The sequence below is a fragment of the Ascaphus truei genome, chromosome 5 (assembly GCF_040206685.1).
Source record: "Ascaphus truei isolate aAscTru1 chromosome 5, aAscTru1.hap1, whole genome shotgun sequence".
NCBI lineage: Eukaryota > Metazoa > Chordata > Amphibia > Anura > Ascaphidae > Ascaphus > Ascaphus truei.
The window spans coordinates 225,736,502-225,753,019 of record NC_134487.1 but is presented as its reverse complement, the minus strand read 5'-3'; the positions used below and the strand labels follow the sequence as shown (position 1 = coordinate 225,753,019).

The 16,518-nt window shown below is 39.9% G+C and overlaps 1 protein-coding gene across 6 annotated transcripts in view; it reads right to left on the bottom strand.

Annotated features, from left to right (window-relative positions):
• The window catches only part of ANKHD1 (ankyrin repeat and KH domain containing 1), a 302,432-nt gene that overhangs the window by 140,399 nt on the left and 145,515 nt on the right, over nucleotides 1-16,518 (bottom strand). For 5 of the 6 annotated variants that reach the window (XM_075601701.1, XM_075601697.1, XM_075601699.1 and 2 more), the window contains exons 10-13: nucleotides 7,364-7,473; nucleotides 5,410-5,497; nucleotides 2,604-2,731; nucleotides 336-479 (exon numbers count right to left, since the gene is read on the bottom strand). In XM_075601701.1, coding sequence (XP_075457816.1) covers nucleotides 336-479; nucleotides 2,604-2,731; nucleotides 5,410-5,497; nucleotides 7,364-7,473 — 470 coding nt within the window. The remainder of the gene's footprint in view (nucleotides 1-335; nucleotides 480-2,603; nucleotides 2,732-5,409; nucleotides 5,498-7,363; nucleotides 7,474-16,518) is intronic. The other variant, XM_075601702.1, reaches the window with a different exon arrangement.

The following is a 16,518-nucleotide window of genomic DNA, read 5'->3' as shown; positions in this document are numbered from 1 at the left end:
ATAGAAAAAATAATATTAATAAAAAAAAAAAGAAGACGAGAAAAGGTGGCATAAGCCATCTTTTTCCCTTTCAAACTTTTTAATCAATTACATATTTTTTTTTAAAAAAGTAGACATTTTCATTTTATGTTGCAGCGCTAAACCCATGGCAATGCAGAGTTGCAGACCCCTCTAGCAATGAGGGAGTTTTGTTGCAAACTGTGCTCAACAGCTGTCCCAATCACAACATTAAGGTCACTGCTGCATTCTTGTATCAATTAAGTATTGGGTCAAGTACAGAAGACATACAGGTTATAATTTTCTAAATACATTTGACATTGCCCAGATTTATTTACCTGAGGCTGATCATGAGATGGTGGGGTCAGCTGAGACATGTCTGTAGCCGCGACTGGCAAAATGTTGTTTGGATAGTCCAATAAATAGGAAACAACGTTTGTGTGGCCACCCTTTGCCGCTTCTATTAGCATTGTAGACCCATCCTATTTATGGGGGGGGGGGGGAAGTTAAAATATATTATGCAATGGTCAACAATAAATGTTCAAGCAAGTTATGTTTCAGGAGTTACATATGTTTAATGGCAGTTCCCCAAAATACACACTTATTATGGGGGGTAAGCATAATACAGTGGCTGTAACACTGGATCATTCAACTTTCTGCTCAGCAAGTTAAGCATAATACATGATAGTGTAGTACAGCGATGCTAAACTCATCAGAAGGGAACTAAATTACATTTTTTTCCCTAGATGTATATATACATGCATGTATGACACACACACACCCTCTCCCGGCACATCACACACACACACACACACACACACACACAATTTTAAATAAGTTTTTTTTTTTTTAAATGTATTTATTTTTACCAAAAATAAATACTAGTGAAAGATCACCTAAAATGCACACATTGACCTAGATAATTTGGATGAAGATCACTGGGAAGTCAACAGTAGCACTAATAAGCAATGTAATACTGCAACATTCGTCAGACAGGAGTACGTTCTCATCAACATCAAAGCATGGATGATGTGTCTCAAACAGTACTCCGTATTAAAAATGAAATCCAGAAGATATCTGTAAATGTTTGATACAAAATAATGAAGTGTCATGCTGAAATGTTCACACTCTGATGTTTGATCCAGCAGATTGCTATACATAACCATTTGTGGCATGTACTTTTTTGTGAGAGTACACACAGGCCCAGATCCACAAAACAGTGCTGAACTTTAGAACTTCTATTCATTTGGGGGTAAAAGTGTGCTAACCCTTAGCACTCTTTTGTGGATCTGGGGCTTAATGCAGTAAAGGTAGTTGGCACACCATATCTATTTCTAAAGGTTAACAATACAGTACACAATGTAAACTGTCTAGAGTAGAAGCACATTGGAAAATATGTTTAGACTTGTAAAAATCAAGTCTGCATTTATCTATTGTTATCTGCAGGGGGGGGTCATGCTCCATGAGGCACCCATTGTGACTAAACATTGTTTTTATAAAGGTTTGGTGCTAATGTGTCATGTTTGCAGGCTGGTCATTCTTATCAGATAATTTAATCCTCCACCAATAGCGGTTTAGATAATGACTGCTGTTCTGTTCCCTGTATGGGTTCTCTTTGCCCTATGGCTGCAGTTCCTATTTAGTATTAGTTTGTATTACAGTGTAACTACTAGTGGGCTTCTCAGTCTGTTGCCTTGAAACCCCTTCATCTTGCCCCTCTGATTTGGTATGATCCAGGGAACCCCTAACATTTAGTTTGGCCCTGCCCCATCTCCTGCTTGTATGGTTGTTGCATCCTTCCTTCACAATCCAGCAGTCATTGAAAGTGGTCTTCAATGTTCCCTCTGGAATAGCTTTGTCTTTTTACCTTCCCCTAATTTTGCAATCCCAGTGTTCTCTTTTTGTTTTCTGGTTGCATTCCCCATTAACGTTTTCAGAAACCTAATCAGGACTCTGTTTGCTGGAGAAAGATTAATTTAGCTGCCTGATTCTACTCATTAAGCCAAAGGGAGCCTGGGACAGAACAACTGCTCTGTTCAAGAGCAGCTGATTGATGTAACAGAACTTAAAGTGAATTTTACAATAAATGCTTTAAAACTTGTCTTTGTTCAATGCAGAACTGGAAGTTCTGCAGAACTCTTGCACAACAGTAAACATATGATATTAGCAGCCCATTTCTTCATGTGTCTTGCCAAGTACCGTAAAGGAGAAATCCTGCCTGGGTGGTATTTTTTTTTTTTTTTTTTTAAATAACTCATCTGAATCAGGCGGGGCTCCCAGGGTTAATCAGTTGTTTCCCCATCATCCTTGTAACCTCTGGTCCCTTTCGATATACTGTATGTAATATTTATACCAGTTTTGAATTTTTTTTTTTACAGAAATGTGGCAGCACACTTCAAACATGGCTACCGGGGTATTCTGATGACATTGCGGCTATTCTATTGGCTGCTAGAGTAAGCACTGACCCCGGCAGCTATATTTCATTATTTTCCCCTGGTCCTCCCAGGCTCATCGCTCCTAAACAGAGGGGTCCCAGGATGTCGAGGACCACATAGTTTAGGTAACAAAAAAAACAAAAACATATTTTTAGTTAAATAAAACACTACCTTAAGTCGATGAGTTGGGTCAGCTCCATATGCTAGGAGTAGCTCAACTACAGCGAGATGACCTCCAGCGCATGCCAGCGATACCACAGTGTGATCGTTATTCGCAGTAGCTCTGTTTATGTTGGCACCTATTAAAAAAAAAAATAAAGCTTTTAGTAACAGGGAATTTGGGACCTTCCCTCACAGAATGACTGGATTGTATAAAAATTACACACACACACACACACACACACACACATATACATATACACATATACACATACATATATACACATACATATACACATACATATATACACATACATATATACATACACATATATACATACACATATATACACATACATACATATATACATATATACATATACACATATACACACATACACATACATACATATACATATACACACATATATATATATATAGACCATACGATACCGGTTGCAACACGACATCAAGGGACAGCACGCAGGTAAGTAAATCAAAAATGTTCTATATTTGATAGAAGACACAAAAAACGACATTTCTGTCCCCCAGTGGGACCTTTCTCAAGGTGGTGCCCACTGGGGGACAGAAACGTAGTTTTTTGTGTCTTCTATCAAATATAGAACATTTTTGATTTACTTACCTGCGTGCTGTCCCTTGATGTCGTGTTGCAACCGGTATCGTATGGTCTGTTATTGCTTTATGGGATAAGCATGCCGGTATATATATATATATATATATATATATATACCGGCATGCTTATGTGGTATATATATATATATACCGGCATGCTTATCCCATAAAGCAATAAAAGACCATACGATACCGGTTGCAACACGACATCAAGGGACAGCACGCAGGTAAGTAAATCAAAAATGTTCTATATTTGTATACAAAAATGTATATATATACACTCCAAACAATAATCCAAAACAGTTATTACTTAGGACTGTAACTGGCCAATTATATAAAATGAGAGGTATTAACCATTTATAAACTAACTGACCCTGAGGTCCCCGCTTCTTTGCACCTAGGTTATTCATATATCTACATATATATTTATACACATACATATATATACAGTGTTCGACAAACCTATACATTTGCACGCCCCGGGCGAGTGGATTTAACATTGTGGCGAGCTCCTATTGGCCCAAGCAGCACACGTGTGGTACTAGGTGGCGAGTAGATTTTTTGGTGTTTTGTCGACGTGTGTGTATGTGTATAAATATATATATATATATATATATATATATATATATATATATATATATATATATAAACACACACACATATACATATAATTTAGATTTATATGCACTAGCGCCATTAATGTACATAGCACTTCACAGTAGTAATACATGTGGTAATCAAAAAAATAACAGTTAATAGATCATGGGAATAAGTGCTTCAGACATAAAAGTAACATTAAGGAAGAGGAGTCCCTGCTCCGAGGAGCTTACAGTCTAATTGGTAGGTAGGGAGAACGTACAGAGACAGTAGGAGGGAGTTCTGGTAAGTGCGTCTGCAGGGGGCCAAGCTTTATGTATCATGTGTTCAGAATATCCACAGTGCTATTCGTATGCTTCTTTAAGCAAGTGGGTCTTAAGGTGGGTCTTAAAGGTGGATAGAGAGGGTGCTAGTCGGGTACTGAGGGGTATTGAGGGGAAAGGCATTCCCGAGGTGCGGGCAGTCAGTGAAAAAGGTTTAAGGCGGGAGAGGGCTATAGATACAAAGGGGGTAGAAAGAAGACATCCTTGAGAAGAACGCAAGAGTCGGGATGGTGCAACGAGAAATTAGGGCTGAGATGCAAGGCGGGGCAGAAGAGTGTAAAGCTTTAAAAGTGAGGAGGAGAATAGTGTGTGAGATGCAGGATTTGATCGGAAGCCAGGAGAGGGATTTCAGGAGGGGAGACATGGAGACAGATTTAGGAAAGAGTAGAGTGATTCTGGCAGCAGCGTTTAGGATAGATTGTAGGGGAGACAGGTGAGAGGCAGGAAGGCCGGACAGCAGGAGGTTGCAGTAATCGAAACAGGAGAGAATGAGGGCCTGAGTCAGAGTTTTAGCAGTCGAGCAACAGAGGAACGGTCGTATCTTAGTGATATCGCGGAGGAAAAAGCGACAGGTTTTAGAAACGTTTTGAATGTGAGAGGAGTCGAGTGTGACCCCTAAGCAACTTGGGCTACTGGGTGAATAATCTTAGTTCCAACAGTAATGTGTAAGGAGGTAGTAGGGCCAGATTTGGGAGGAAGTATGAGGCGTTCTGTTTTAGCCATGTTGAGTTTAAGGCGGCGGAGGGCCATCCAGGATGATATAGCAGAGAGACATTCAGAAACTTTGGTTTGTACAGCAGATGTAAGGTCGGGTGTTGAAAAGTAAATTTGTGTGTCAGCGTAGAGGTGATATTTAAACCAAAAGAGATGTTATTAGGTCACCTAGAGAGAGTGTGTACAGAGAAAAGAGAAGAGGTCCCAGGACAGAGCCCTGGGGTACCCCCACAGACGGCTCAATAGAGGAGGTGGTGTTAGCAGAAGAGACACTGACAATATCACATAAGCTATATCACCCAAAGAGGGGAGTACCTAAATAAACATTACACTACTCCCATCTGTGGTAAATGACAAACAGAATGTCAAAAATACTTCTAGGTGAGCCAATCACCTATTATATATGTAATTGGTTAATTTTGGTCCTTGGAGGTATTGCACAGCTTTAAAGTTGTCAATTCTATCTATGATTGGCACTCTTGTAAGCTGCACATTAGACAAATTTACAAATATTTGTATACAAGTGTTATTAAATTACTACTTTGACACACCTTTGCTAATGAGAAACTGGACAGTGCAAAGGTGACCTGCTCGTGCGGCTTTCATTAGTGGCGTTCTACCCCCTTCCGATTCATGTTCCTGTTTTAAATAAAACAAACCACCATAAGTTAAACAGAAGAAGTTAAAAAAAAAAAAAGCAATAAATAAGAGTAAAGCTAGTTATTTGTAGTTCTATGTATAAACATGACAAATATTGGTATGACAATCAGGACTGGCAATGGAGTACTGAAGTCCTCTTCAAGTAAAGCAAGATTAAATAAACCCATGTCCAAAAACGTGGGGGGAAAAAAAACAAAAACAAAAAAAAACACAAAACTTGTTTCAAACTTTTTTTTGTAATTTCCCACCCCATAAATATATATATATATATATATATATATATATATATATATATATATATTGTGTTGCCATAGATTTATGGGGTGGGAAATTACAAAAAAAAGTTTGAAACAAGTTTTGTGTTTTTTTTTGTATATATATATATAACGCCATCCAGTTACTAAATTAAGAGATTGCAAGTTTTAAACTAAACTTTTTCCTCTTCTAAAATAAATGTTCTACAGCTGCCAAATGCAAAAGTACATGCTTTCCGATATTGTTGTATAGAGATAGATAGAGATAGATAGAGAAGAGTCTTCTCTGCCAGTGCTCAAAGTGGAATAAATTGCTTCTCTTAGGAGATGGTTGAGTAGCTATATAGCTTAATTAATCGTTTCAAATGCACCAATTGTTGTTGGAGAAACCAGGAAATGTATATAGAGTAAAAAGTTAAGGTCAAAAAATGTTCAAAATTAGGGGTGTGGGTAACACATAGAAAGGGGATGTCAAGGGAACCCAAAAGAATTAGGGACCCTGACCCCTATCTACACTGGCGACACACTTTATTCGAGCTCGGCTAGTCCCACGAATTCGGGTATACCCGGGTGTATTGAGGTTTGTGACTGTTTTCTGCCCGAGTGCATTGGGTTATTTTCCAGGCAGGGATTGAAGCATTTTATTCCCGCTGGCTGCAATACTGCACAGTATATATATATATACTGCATTACAATTCATGAATTTATGCCATCTGGTAGACACGCGAAGCATTGCAGCCTATTAAATCCTAATCATTATCATTTAACAGATCAGCCGCCCGTCAGCCAGGCATGAACCCAGGCTGGGAAGGCAAACGCAACGGGGCTTGTCAGAGGTGAGGAGCGGCGCATTCCAGGTATCTGCCAGGTACATACTGGGTATTTGCTCGAATAAAGTGTGTCGGTGCAGTAAATAATAACTCCAACAGCCCTTAGAGCTAGACCATAGTGATAAATACAATACAGTGTCAATGACAAGTACTCACGACCTTTGTACACACGGTCCTTCTGGTTCTGGCGTGCTCTCAGCCCGACATGTGAAGTACAAAATCACCCTGGATAGGGGGAAAGATGGCGGTGCACAGCGTGCCAACAGGTGCCTCGTGCGTTCCGGAAGCAGGAAGAAAAACGGAAGCTGGTTGGCGATTTTCGGTGCAAAATTTAATAACCAGCAATGAACAGCAACGACATGTTATTAAAAAGAAAGAATCACCTAGAGAAAGAACTCTGACGCGTTTCGTGCATCCACTGCACTTTGTCAAAGATGATTCCTTCTTTTTAATAACATGTCGTTGCTGTTCATTACTGGTTATTAAATTTTGCACCGAAAATCGCCATCCAGCTTCCGTTTTTCTTCCTGCTTCCGGAACGCACGAGGCACCTGTTGGCACGCTGTGCACCGCCATCTTTCCCCCTATCCAGGGTGATTTTGTACTTTTCGATATTGTTATATGCATGAACTTTTCTTTTTCTTTTAACAAATGTAAATATGGCATGCCAAAATCATTTCCTCTTACTAAAAATGAATTAATAAAATCAAGGCTAATGCAAGAACCTGGGACAAAATTGAATGGATTTCTAAAAGGCTTACTAAATCAGCGCCAGTCTGGAGCAACATGTCTGCGACATCTGTGTGTCCATTTTCACACGCATATGTTAAAGCGGTGTCTCCTGTTGCAGTTGTGGCATGCACATTTGCACCTTAAAATAAAAATGTTAAGTTTGGTCAATACATTTGTACATTGCGATTTCTTTGCATCCTGCAAACAGCAAGCCTTAGAATCATGCATATTTGCATGCTGCAGAAAGTGATTTTTTTGCAACTCAAACTTTGTATCTAAAAAAAATATCTAACCGGTTGACCAAGCAAATGTTTTAATAAACTTCCTGGTGTTTTGTTTTATTTGTTTCTTGCCAACTAAAACTTATAACTATAGTATTTCACCATATCAACTTACCTTTAAAAACACACCTACAGTACTCCAAGGATGTCTGAACATCCCTCTGATAGGCTGTTCAGTCTGTTACTCACCAAGGGACAACCAATGAGACTGCACATTGGCTGTGTATCATCTTAAGTGTCACATATTTAGTGTCTGTGGAGTTCAAATTGGAGATGAAGAATACAGGAACTGGACTCTGCACATCATCTACCCTGGAACCGCGAGAACTTGGTTTTATAAATGCTCTGATAAAATTGTCACATCTAGAAGAGTAACTTTCTAAGCTGCTGTTTAACCTTCAGTGAGACACTGCACTCCCAGGCCTGATTTATACATCTGCTCTTTCACCTCCAATACCAGAGAACGCGCTCTTCCTACCGCTCGACGCTCTCTCCCTACTGCTCTCCCTGCATCTGAATATACCCCCCCTATTGCTTTTTCTGTTTGCAGTTTCCTCAAACCTTTGTAAAAACTTTTGTTTTCTAACTTCCCCACTCTCCTATCCAGATCTCTCCCCCTCTGCTTCCCTCCACCTACAGCTGCGACAGCCGAATCAGCCTGAAGCCGCGCCACTCTGATAACCGCGGCCAGACACGCTGTTTTCTTATTTTCCCAAGCGGTTTTCGTTATGTTAGCGCTCACTTTTTTAGCGTTGTCTCCAATACCATCTAGAAACTCAGGTTGGCGATCGCGAACTATGGTCTTAAAAGTCTAATAGCAATTCAACCTGCCGTACATTTCTGCAAGTCTGTGTGTGCGCGCAGTTATTGTTCTGTAAATTGGAAGATTTATATATGTAGCAGAGATTAATTAACGTTCAGAGTTCATACAGTATACAGTATTAGTACTGTATGAGGCTCTTTAGGGAAAAGAAGTACAGTATTACAAAAATATAACGTTGCGTCTTCTTCCAAAAATAACATTATCACATTTCTATATGTATTAATCAAAACTTTTACTAGGCTTGCTCTTTTCATACTGTTTTTATTTTATGCGCATGCATGTATGTTTCATTTGAACATTGTTGAAACGCATAGCCGTGTTACAGTATCACATTTCTGCACATTAAACATTATGATGACCTTTTGAAAATATTTCTTTGAACTCATAATCCAGTATACAGCGCTTTCCCCCTCGCCCCGCACACACACACACACACACACACAAGGCTCAAGGATCTCAACTTCTTATCTACACCTCTTCCACATCATTCATTTGTAATGGATGGCTTTCTGGCTTGAATCTTCGAGCGTGGTATCACATTCCTGCGCATGCGTGTATGACTTCCCATTCAATTAGAAGTTCAAGTTTTAAAAATATATATTTTTTTGTTAGACATGGGCTTGCATGAATATTCTGGAAATTATGAGAATCAATCACTTCTGTTGCTTTTTAATTCTACACTAGTCATGTACGTTCTTTATGAGGTGGGTGGCATAGTACTGTGATTTTTATTTGGGGGTGTGGGGATCAAAACATTATGATGACCTGTTGAAAATATTTCTTTTAACTACAGGTAATCCATCATACAGCGCTCTACCCCCTCCCCCCGCACACAAGGCTTTGAGGTTTTGTTCACGGTAACGCATGCGCACGTGTGATAATCCCTTCTCGAATTTAATATGTTAATCTGATTAGCCCTTCTTGGCAACTACAGCAACTAGTGAAAACAGAGCCATTCATCAAAAACTTGTGAGGCTTTGTTGAGCTGTGTTATCTCCTCCGTTGACTCACGCGCGATAACACATAACCTTCAACCCCTCCCCCACCACTTCACACACAAGCCTTACAACGTGAACAGAAATGTTTATCCACACCTTTCCGAATTTAATAAGTAAATCTGATAACCCCTTCTTGGCAACTACAGTAGTGTAGCCCACCCCTAACCACTTCACACACAAACCCAAACCCTTCTTGAAGAATCCCCCCACACATTCAAAGTTAAAGTTCAAAGAAAAAAAAAAAAAAAGAGACATCCTTTTTTAAAGAACTGATTTAAAAATACCATAATCTGAATCATGTTTTTGATAAATTACCAATTTTTGTTATTCTTTCTTTTTCTTTGGGGGGTTGGGGGGGGTGATTCAATGATTATCGTGAATTTAAAGAAATATTTATTTTATTTTATCAGGAATGAAAAATACAAATAAATAAATACAAATAATCATGAATTACAGTAAAAACAGTAATACAAATTTTCAGTCTATATCTTCTTCGTCATGGCCACATTGCATTCTGCATTGCATTCTGTAGTTCATTGAGAGAGGTGAGGTTTTATGTAAATCATGACTGTTGATACACTATACACACAGTTCACAAAATATACACATGATAAACACACACACACACACACACACACACACACACACCCCCCGCCCTTTTTTAGTGCAGATCTCTCTGAAAAGGAAAGAAAAAATGAGTGCAATTAAGTGCATATAATGCATACTCCATATTGGACTATGCAGTTACTACTGTCAAACTACTGTATACTGGAACTCTATACTACAGTACATTGTAACTACTGTATAACTACTGGACAGTACTTTGTACCAAGATTTGTAGTGCAGCTCTTTGAAAATGAAAGAAAAAATGAGTGCAGTTACGTGCATACTGTATAATGGCATTGTGTACAGTATAACCACTCCATATTGGACTATGCAGTTACTACTATATACTGGAACTCTATACTACATTACAACTAATGTATAACTACTGTATAACTACTGTAAAATACTTTGTAACAAGATTGGTAGTGCAGCTCTCTGAAAAGAAAAAAATAGTGCAGTTACAGTAAGTGCATACTGTATACTTAAAAACAACCTGTGCCATACTTACCTGTATCATACTGTACTTACCATACTACAGTACAGTACCATACTACCTTCCTGATGCATGCCCATTACGCTCAATCACAATGGGCAACACAGTTGCAATATGGTCGATATATTTATTACATCTTTCAACGGTGAGTGCATTGTTCCAAAAATGCAGTATGCCATTCGCCAACTCATCCTTTTTTGAGGGTTTCATCACTTTTCGGATATGATCCTTCAGCTGATGCCATACCATTTCGATTGGATTGAAGACTGGCGATCTGTCATTGGAGGGGGAAAAGGAGAATTAGTTAAAGAGATACACAGTAAACAGTGGAAAAAAATGACAGTTACCGTACTTACTCCGCTGGCGTCTTCACCCAGTTGATACCATAGGCAAGAATAAGCGCAGTTGAAGCGGTGTGTTTGGGATCGTTGTCCTGGTAGAAAGGTTGACCATCTGGGAATTCACGTGTGATGTATTCCACAATCTCAGGCACTATTTTCTCTTGGAAAAAAAAACTTTATTCATGATTCCTGTAACAAGAAAAGTGCTCAAAATAATGCACACTACAGTAGTACAGTAAAGTGCATACAGTAAGGCTACAGCATGTGACTGTGCATTATTTTACCATCAACAATGACGATACATCCTGGTCCACGCCTAGAGATGGCACCCCACTCATGCATCTTCACTTGGTGTTTTGGAAGCGGCTTCATAGATATGCGTCCCTTTTTGTAAAATACAAAGGTGGCAAATCTCTCCAGCGATACAGTAGACTTGTCAGTAAAGATGCAAGCCTGAAAAGTTTCGCAACTTTCTAGCCATGCCTGTGCCTGGACCACTCTCTTGATCTTGTTGGAAGTCCTTTATCATAGGGTACGCTCTGTAATGACAAGGAATAATTTTATAGGTACTGTACAGTTTCTAAAACCACACTTTTACCTCTTGTACTGTCCAGTACTAGCCTCACACGTCCATATTCCCATCCAATTCTGCGTCTCATCTTCTTGATGCTGCTCTCAGGTGCGGTTATATTGTGATTTTTCTGCTGAGCGTCTTTGACCCTTGTGGCACTCATCATTCTCGTCACTTATTTGGTCAACCAGAAGAGTTGCCTCCCTACAGTGTAAAGGAAAAACAACAATAAGTTACAGTAGGCCACAAGTACATCATTTATGCTCAGGCCTACAGTATGGCTAAATATATATAATAACTAGCTGATATACCCGGCGTTTCCCGGGATGTAAATCCGTAATAGGTAGTATTATTTATAAATAGGGTAACAATAGGATGACTATTTGGTGGAAAGGTTGTATAATGATGTTGAAAAGAAACATGGAAGAAAATGTAATACAATGTTTAAAGGTCACAAGGAGCCGACACCGGGAATTGAACCAGGCTCCCCTAACACTGTAGTTATATAAATATACAGCGATAACAATATATATATATATATATATATATATATATATAAAAATGTAAATACAACTGTATGCTCATCTGCATGTTTTCGGCAGGTCTGCAACCCCACCTTTCCCCATTATCACCCAGCACACAGCACTTCCACTGCAGCAAGGGATTCTGAGAAATGATATGCAAATGAGCACACGGTGCCACTTTTTGCTTCAAAAACCATTTTTAACATGGTTCCCTATAGGCTTAAGCTTGCTGCATGGTCACAGCCAGGGTTAAGGTGCATACCCAGAAAACCACCCACAGACAGCTGTTTCGACCTTAATGGGTCTCAGTGTGGGGTTGATTAACTGGGTATGCAAAGAAGCTAAAGGATGGGCCAACCATAATACTGAGTTAAGTTATGGTGAGTAAAAAAAAGTGACAAAAACCCTCCACAGCAAAGCAAATATGCAAATGTAAATACAACTGTATGCTCATCTGCATGTCTTAGGCAGGTCTGCAACCCCGCCTTTCCCCATTATCACCCAGCACACAGCACTTCCACTGCAGCAAGGGATTCTGGGAAATGACACACACACAGTATAAACATATACACACACACAGTATATACACACACACACACACACAGTATACACACACACAGTATACACGTATGTATGTATATATGTAGATGTATCAGTACCGTGTTAGCCGAGCTTCAATAATCAAAAAATAAATAGATACCGTTCTGTGGCTAACAAAATGCTTTTATTTGTGCGAGCTTTCGAGATACACTGATCTCTTCTTCCGGCGATGTTACAATGAATGAAGCAAGCAACGGGAATACTTAAAAACAGTGTCTCTTGCAATGTTATCTGTGCTTGTCCTTCCCCTGGTGTGGATGAGATTTATGGCTAGAGGTATTAAATGGTTCCTGAAAGAAAGTGATGTAAGACTGTGTGTATCTGTGTGAATATAAATGAATTGAGAGCCCACAGTGTATACAGTGCTTTACAATAGGGGTGTGTGGAGTGCGAGTTAATAAAAATGGTGTGGGTAGGTGTGGAAATGTGGGAGATAGTATCCACACACACTTTTAGTGATGCCACTATGTGGTCCCTATTGGTGTATAGGGATGGAAAAACAAGGAGTATTGGTATGTGTAAGAGACAGCTGTGTGTGCATACATACTGTATAGCACAGTATGTACAGACATGGTCTTTAGCGCTCATGGGAAGAGAGTTCACTTGTGTCAGTAATGATTCATAAAATTTCGATCTCTGTTTAGGCCACTGCTAAGTGTCCCGAACAGTTGTATAAATTTGTATTCATGCAACCGTCTCTCTTTCGGTGTTTTAAGATTACCTTTGAGTATGGCAACCCTCAGATCGTTCATCTTATGGCCAGAGTCAGAGAAATGTTCGCCGACAGGACGGTCTCTTTTTCCACGTGTGATGCTGTGGCGATGCAGGTTCATTCTCTTGTTTCGCCCCTGCCCCGTCTCACCTATGTAGTAGCAGCCTCCTGGGCATTTCATGCACATGATGAGGTACACGACATTGCTGGAGGAACAGGTGAACCTTCCTCTGATTTTGTATTCCCGATTCCTGTGTGGTATTTGTATTGTGTCCGCTGTGTAGAGCATTGCGCAGGTTTTGCATCTTGGGCCCTGGCATGGTTTCATCCCGCATTCAGTTGTACTGCTGAATACTTTACTCCTCACCATAATATTCTTGAGATTATGAGGTTGTCTGTATGATAATAAGGGTGCTTCATGGAAGACCTGTTGCAGTCTTGTATCTTCCTGGAGGATGGGTTGTAGTTCCCTGGCGATCTTGCGTCGGGCTCCTAGGTGTGGGTTATATGTGACCACCAAAGGTACCCTGTCGCTTGTCTCCATCTGTTTGTATTCAAGGAGATCACTTCTTGGTATACTGGTGGCTTTGTGAATTTGCTGGTCTACAATTCTGTAGTTATATCCACGGTTTATAAAATCTGATCTCAAGGCTTTAATCCGCTGGTCTCTGTCTGCTGTGTCAGAGCATATCCGGTTGTAGCGTATGGCTTGACTGTAGATGGTTGCATGTTCGGTGTGTGTCGGGTGGAAGCTGTTGTCCCTCAAATAGCTGGCTCTGTCTGTAGGTTTGCGGTATACAGAAGTCTGTAGTTGGTAGTTCTTTATAGTAATGGTGGTGTCGAGGAAAAGTACTTCATCCGGGGAATGGACGAGTTTGAGGTTGATGGTCGGGTGGAACGTATTGAAGTTGTCATAGAACTGTAGGAGCTCCTGTTCGCCAGAGGTCCAAATCAGGAGGATGTCATCGATGTAGCGAAGGTATGTAAGGGGTTTCAAGTGACAGGTAGAAAGAAAGTCACTTTCCAGTTTTGCGCAGAACAGATTGGCATACTGTGGCGCCATCCGAGTACCCATAGCGGTCCCGGTTGTCTGGAGGTATGTGTCATTTCCAAATGTGAAGTAGTTATGGGTGAGAATAAATTCGATGCATTTAGTTACTGTCTCTGTGAGTGGCTCCAGCGGTCCCATAAAGTATCTGCAGGCTGAAATCCCATCCTCGTGGGGGATTTGTATAAAGTGACTCTACATCCATGGTTGCTAGTAGTGTTCCCGTTGGGAGGGGGCCAATGGCATTCAGTTTGTTTAGCAGGTCGGTGGTATCCTGGATATAGCTGGCTGTGTTCCTGACAAGTGGTTTTAGAATGCCCTCCACCCAGCCAGAAATATTCTCAGTAAGTGTGCCAGATCCAGAGATAATAGGGCGACCAGGGTTACCCTCTTTGTGAATTTTAGGGAGCATGTAGAATGTGCCAGGTTTTGGGTTGGCTGGTATCAGGTCCAGAATTTGTTCTCTTGTGCGGATCGGGAGTGTTTTAATGATCCTGTTGAGTTCTCATGTATTTTTTAGTTGGATCCTCCTGCAGTTGGGTGTAATACTTTGAATCAGAGTTGCATGTGTGCTTCCCGCAGGTAGTCTGTGGTGTTCATTATGACCACTGCTCCTCCCTTGTCCGCAGGTTTGATGGTTACTGTATGTTGTGGTTGGCCTTTAGCGATTCTATGGCTCTCCTCTCCATCAGTGTCAGATTATATGTTTGTTTCCTTACTTGTCCAGGATGGTGGTTTTGGCGCTGTGTCTGAAGCTTTCAATGTACCGGTCCATTGTGGGGTTGCGCCCAGTTTGTGGTATCAAGTTGGATTTTTGCTTCTCCCTGCTCATGTGCAGCGACTCTCCTTCTGCAGTGTTGGCATAATCTTGGTTGTGTCTGTTGTGGAAGAACTCCTTAAGTTAACTTTACACTTTAGCACTTTCAGGGTTTCCACATATTACCTATATGGCTCTGGATTTAACATTTACCATCCTTGCCTTAGCCAGTTAGGTTTTTGCTGTATACATTTTATTTATTTTTTCCCCCATGTCAGTATCTATTTTTAAATGTTATTTCATGTGTCATACTCTGTAGCATTTAGATATCTTTTTCTATTTTGCTTGATATGCAGGTTTTTGGTTTATAGGTTATATTTTGATCTTTTCATTTTATAATTTATTTTCATTGTGTTATTTGGTTGTTCCAATAATTTTTTGGGTCCATTTTCACTTTATGATCGGCCGATCATTATTACATTTCATGGGGAATTTTCCTTTCCCCTAGTTTTGTTTTGTTCTACTGGGACTCTTGTTGTATGATTCTTCCATGTGTGGGATTTTTTCTGTTTAGTATGTTATGTATTCAGCAGTTATTTATTATGTGGTATGTGTTTAGGTATGCCTTATTTGTTTTATTTTTGCATTGCTAATAAAGTCCATTTTTCTATTTTTCACTATATATATTCTGAGTGCTCCATTTTTTTACCCTTTTTCCTCTTTTTGTGGTTATAAATATATATATAAATATATATATATATATTATATGTTACTGTACAGGCATACCCCGGTTTAAGGACACTCCCTTTAAGTACACTCGCAAGTAAGGACATATCGTCCAGTAGGCAAACGGCAGCTCGCTCATGAGCCTGTCAGCACGTCCTGAACTGCAATACCGGCTCCCTACCTGTACCGAAGCTGTGAGCAAGCGGGGATACTATAGAGCCTGTTACAAATGCGTTATTTGCATCTGTTATTCACGTATAGGACGATTGCAGTACAGTACATGCATCAATAAGTGTGAAAAAGAAGAAAATTTAAAACAACTTACCGTAATTTTCTTTTCCTGGAACCATGGCAGTGGGCACCTTTGGGGTTAATCCCTCCTCACTCTAGGTAGGACAGGAAATTGACTTTTGCAGGCAGGCCATAAAGGCCCCTCCCTCTACCTGCACCTTAGTCTTAGGATTCTTCCATAGCTGAAAAATATAACGGATAGGCAAATATAACTGATAGGGTAACTATGTGCTCACTGCCATGGTTCCAGGAAAAGAAAATGACGTTAAGTTGTTTTAAATTTTCTTCTTTCCTGATCACCCTGGGAGTGGGCACCTTTGGGACATACCCCAACAGTGAAAAATTTATGGAGGGATACATAAGAAATAAACCACCAGTCAATGCCGTTATCAGTTTGACCTTTATTAATTCAC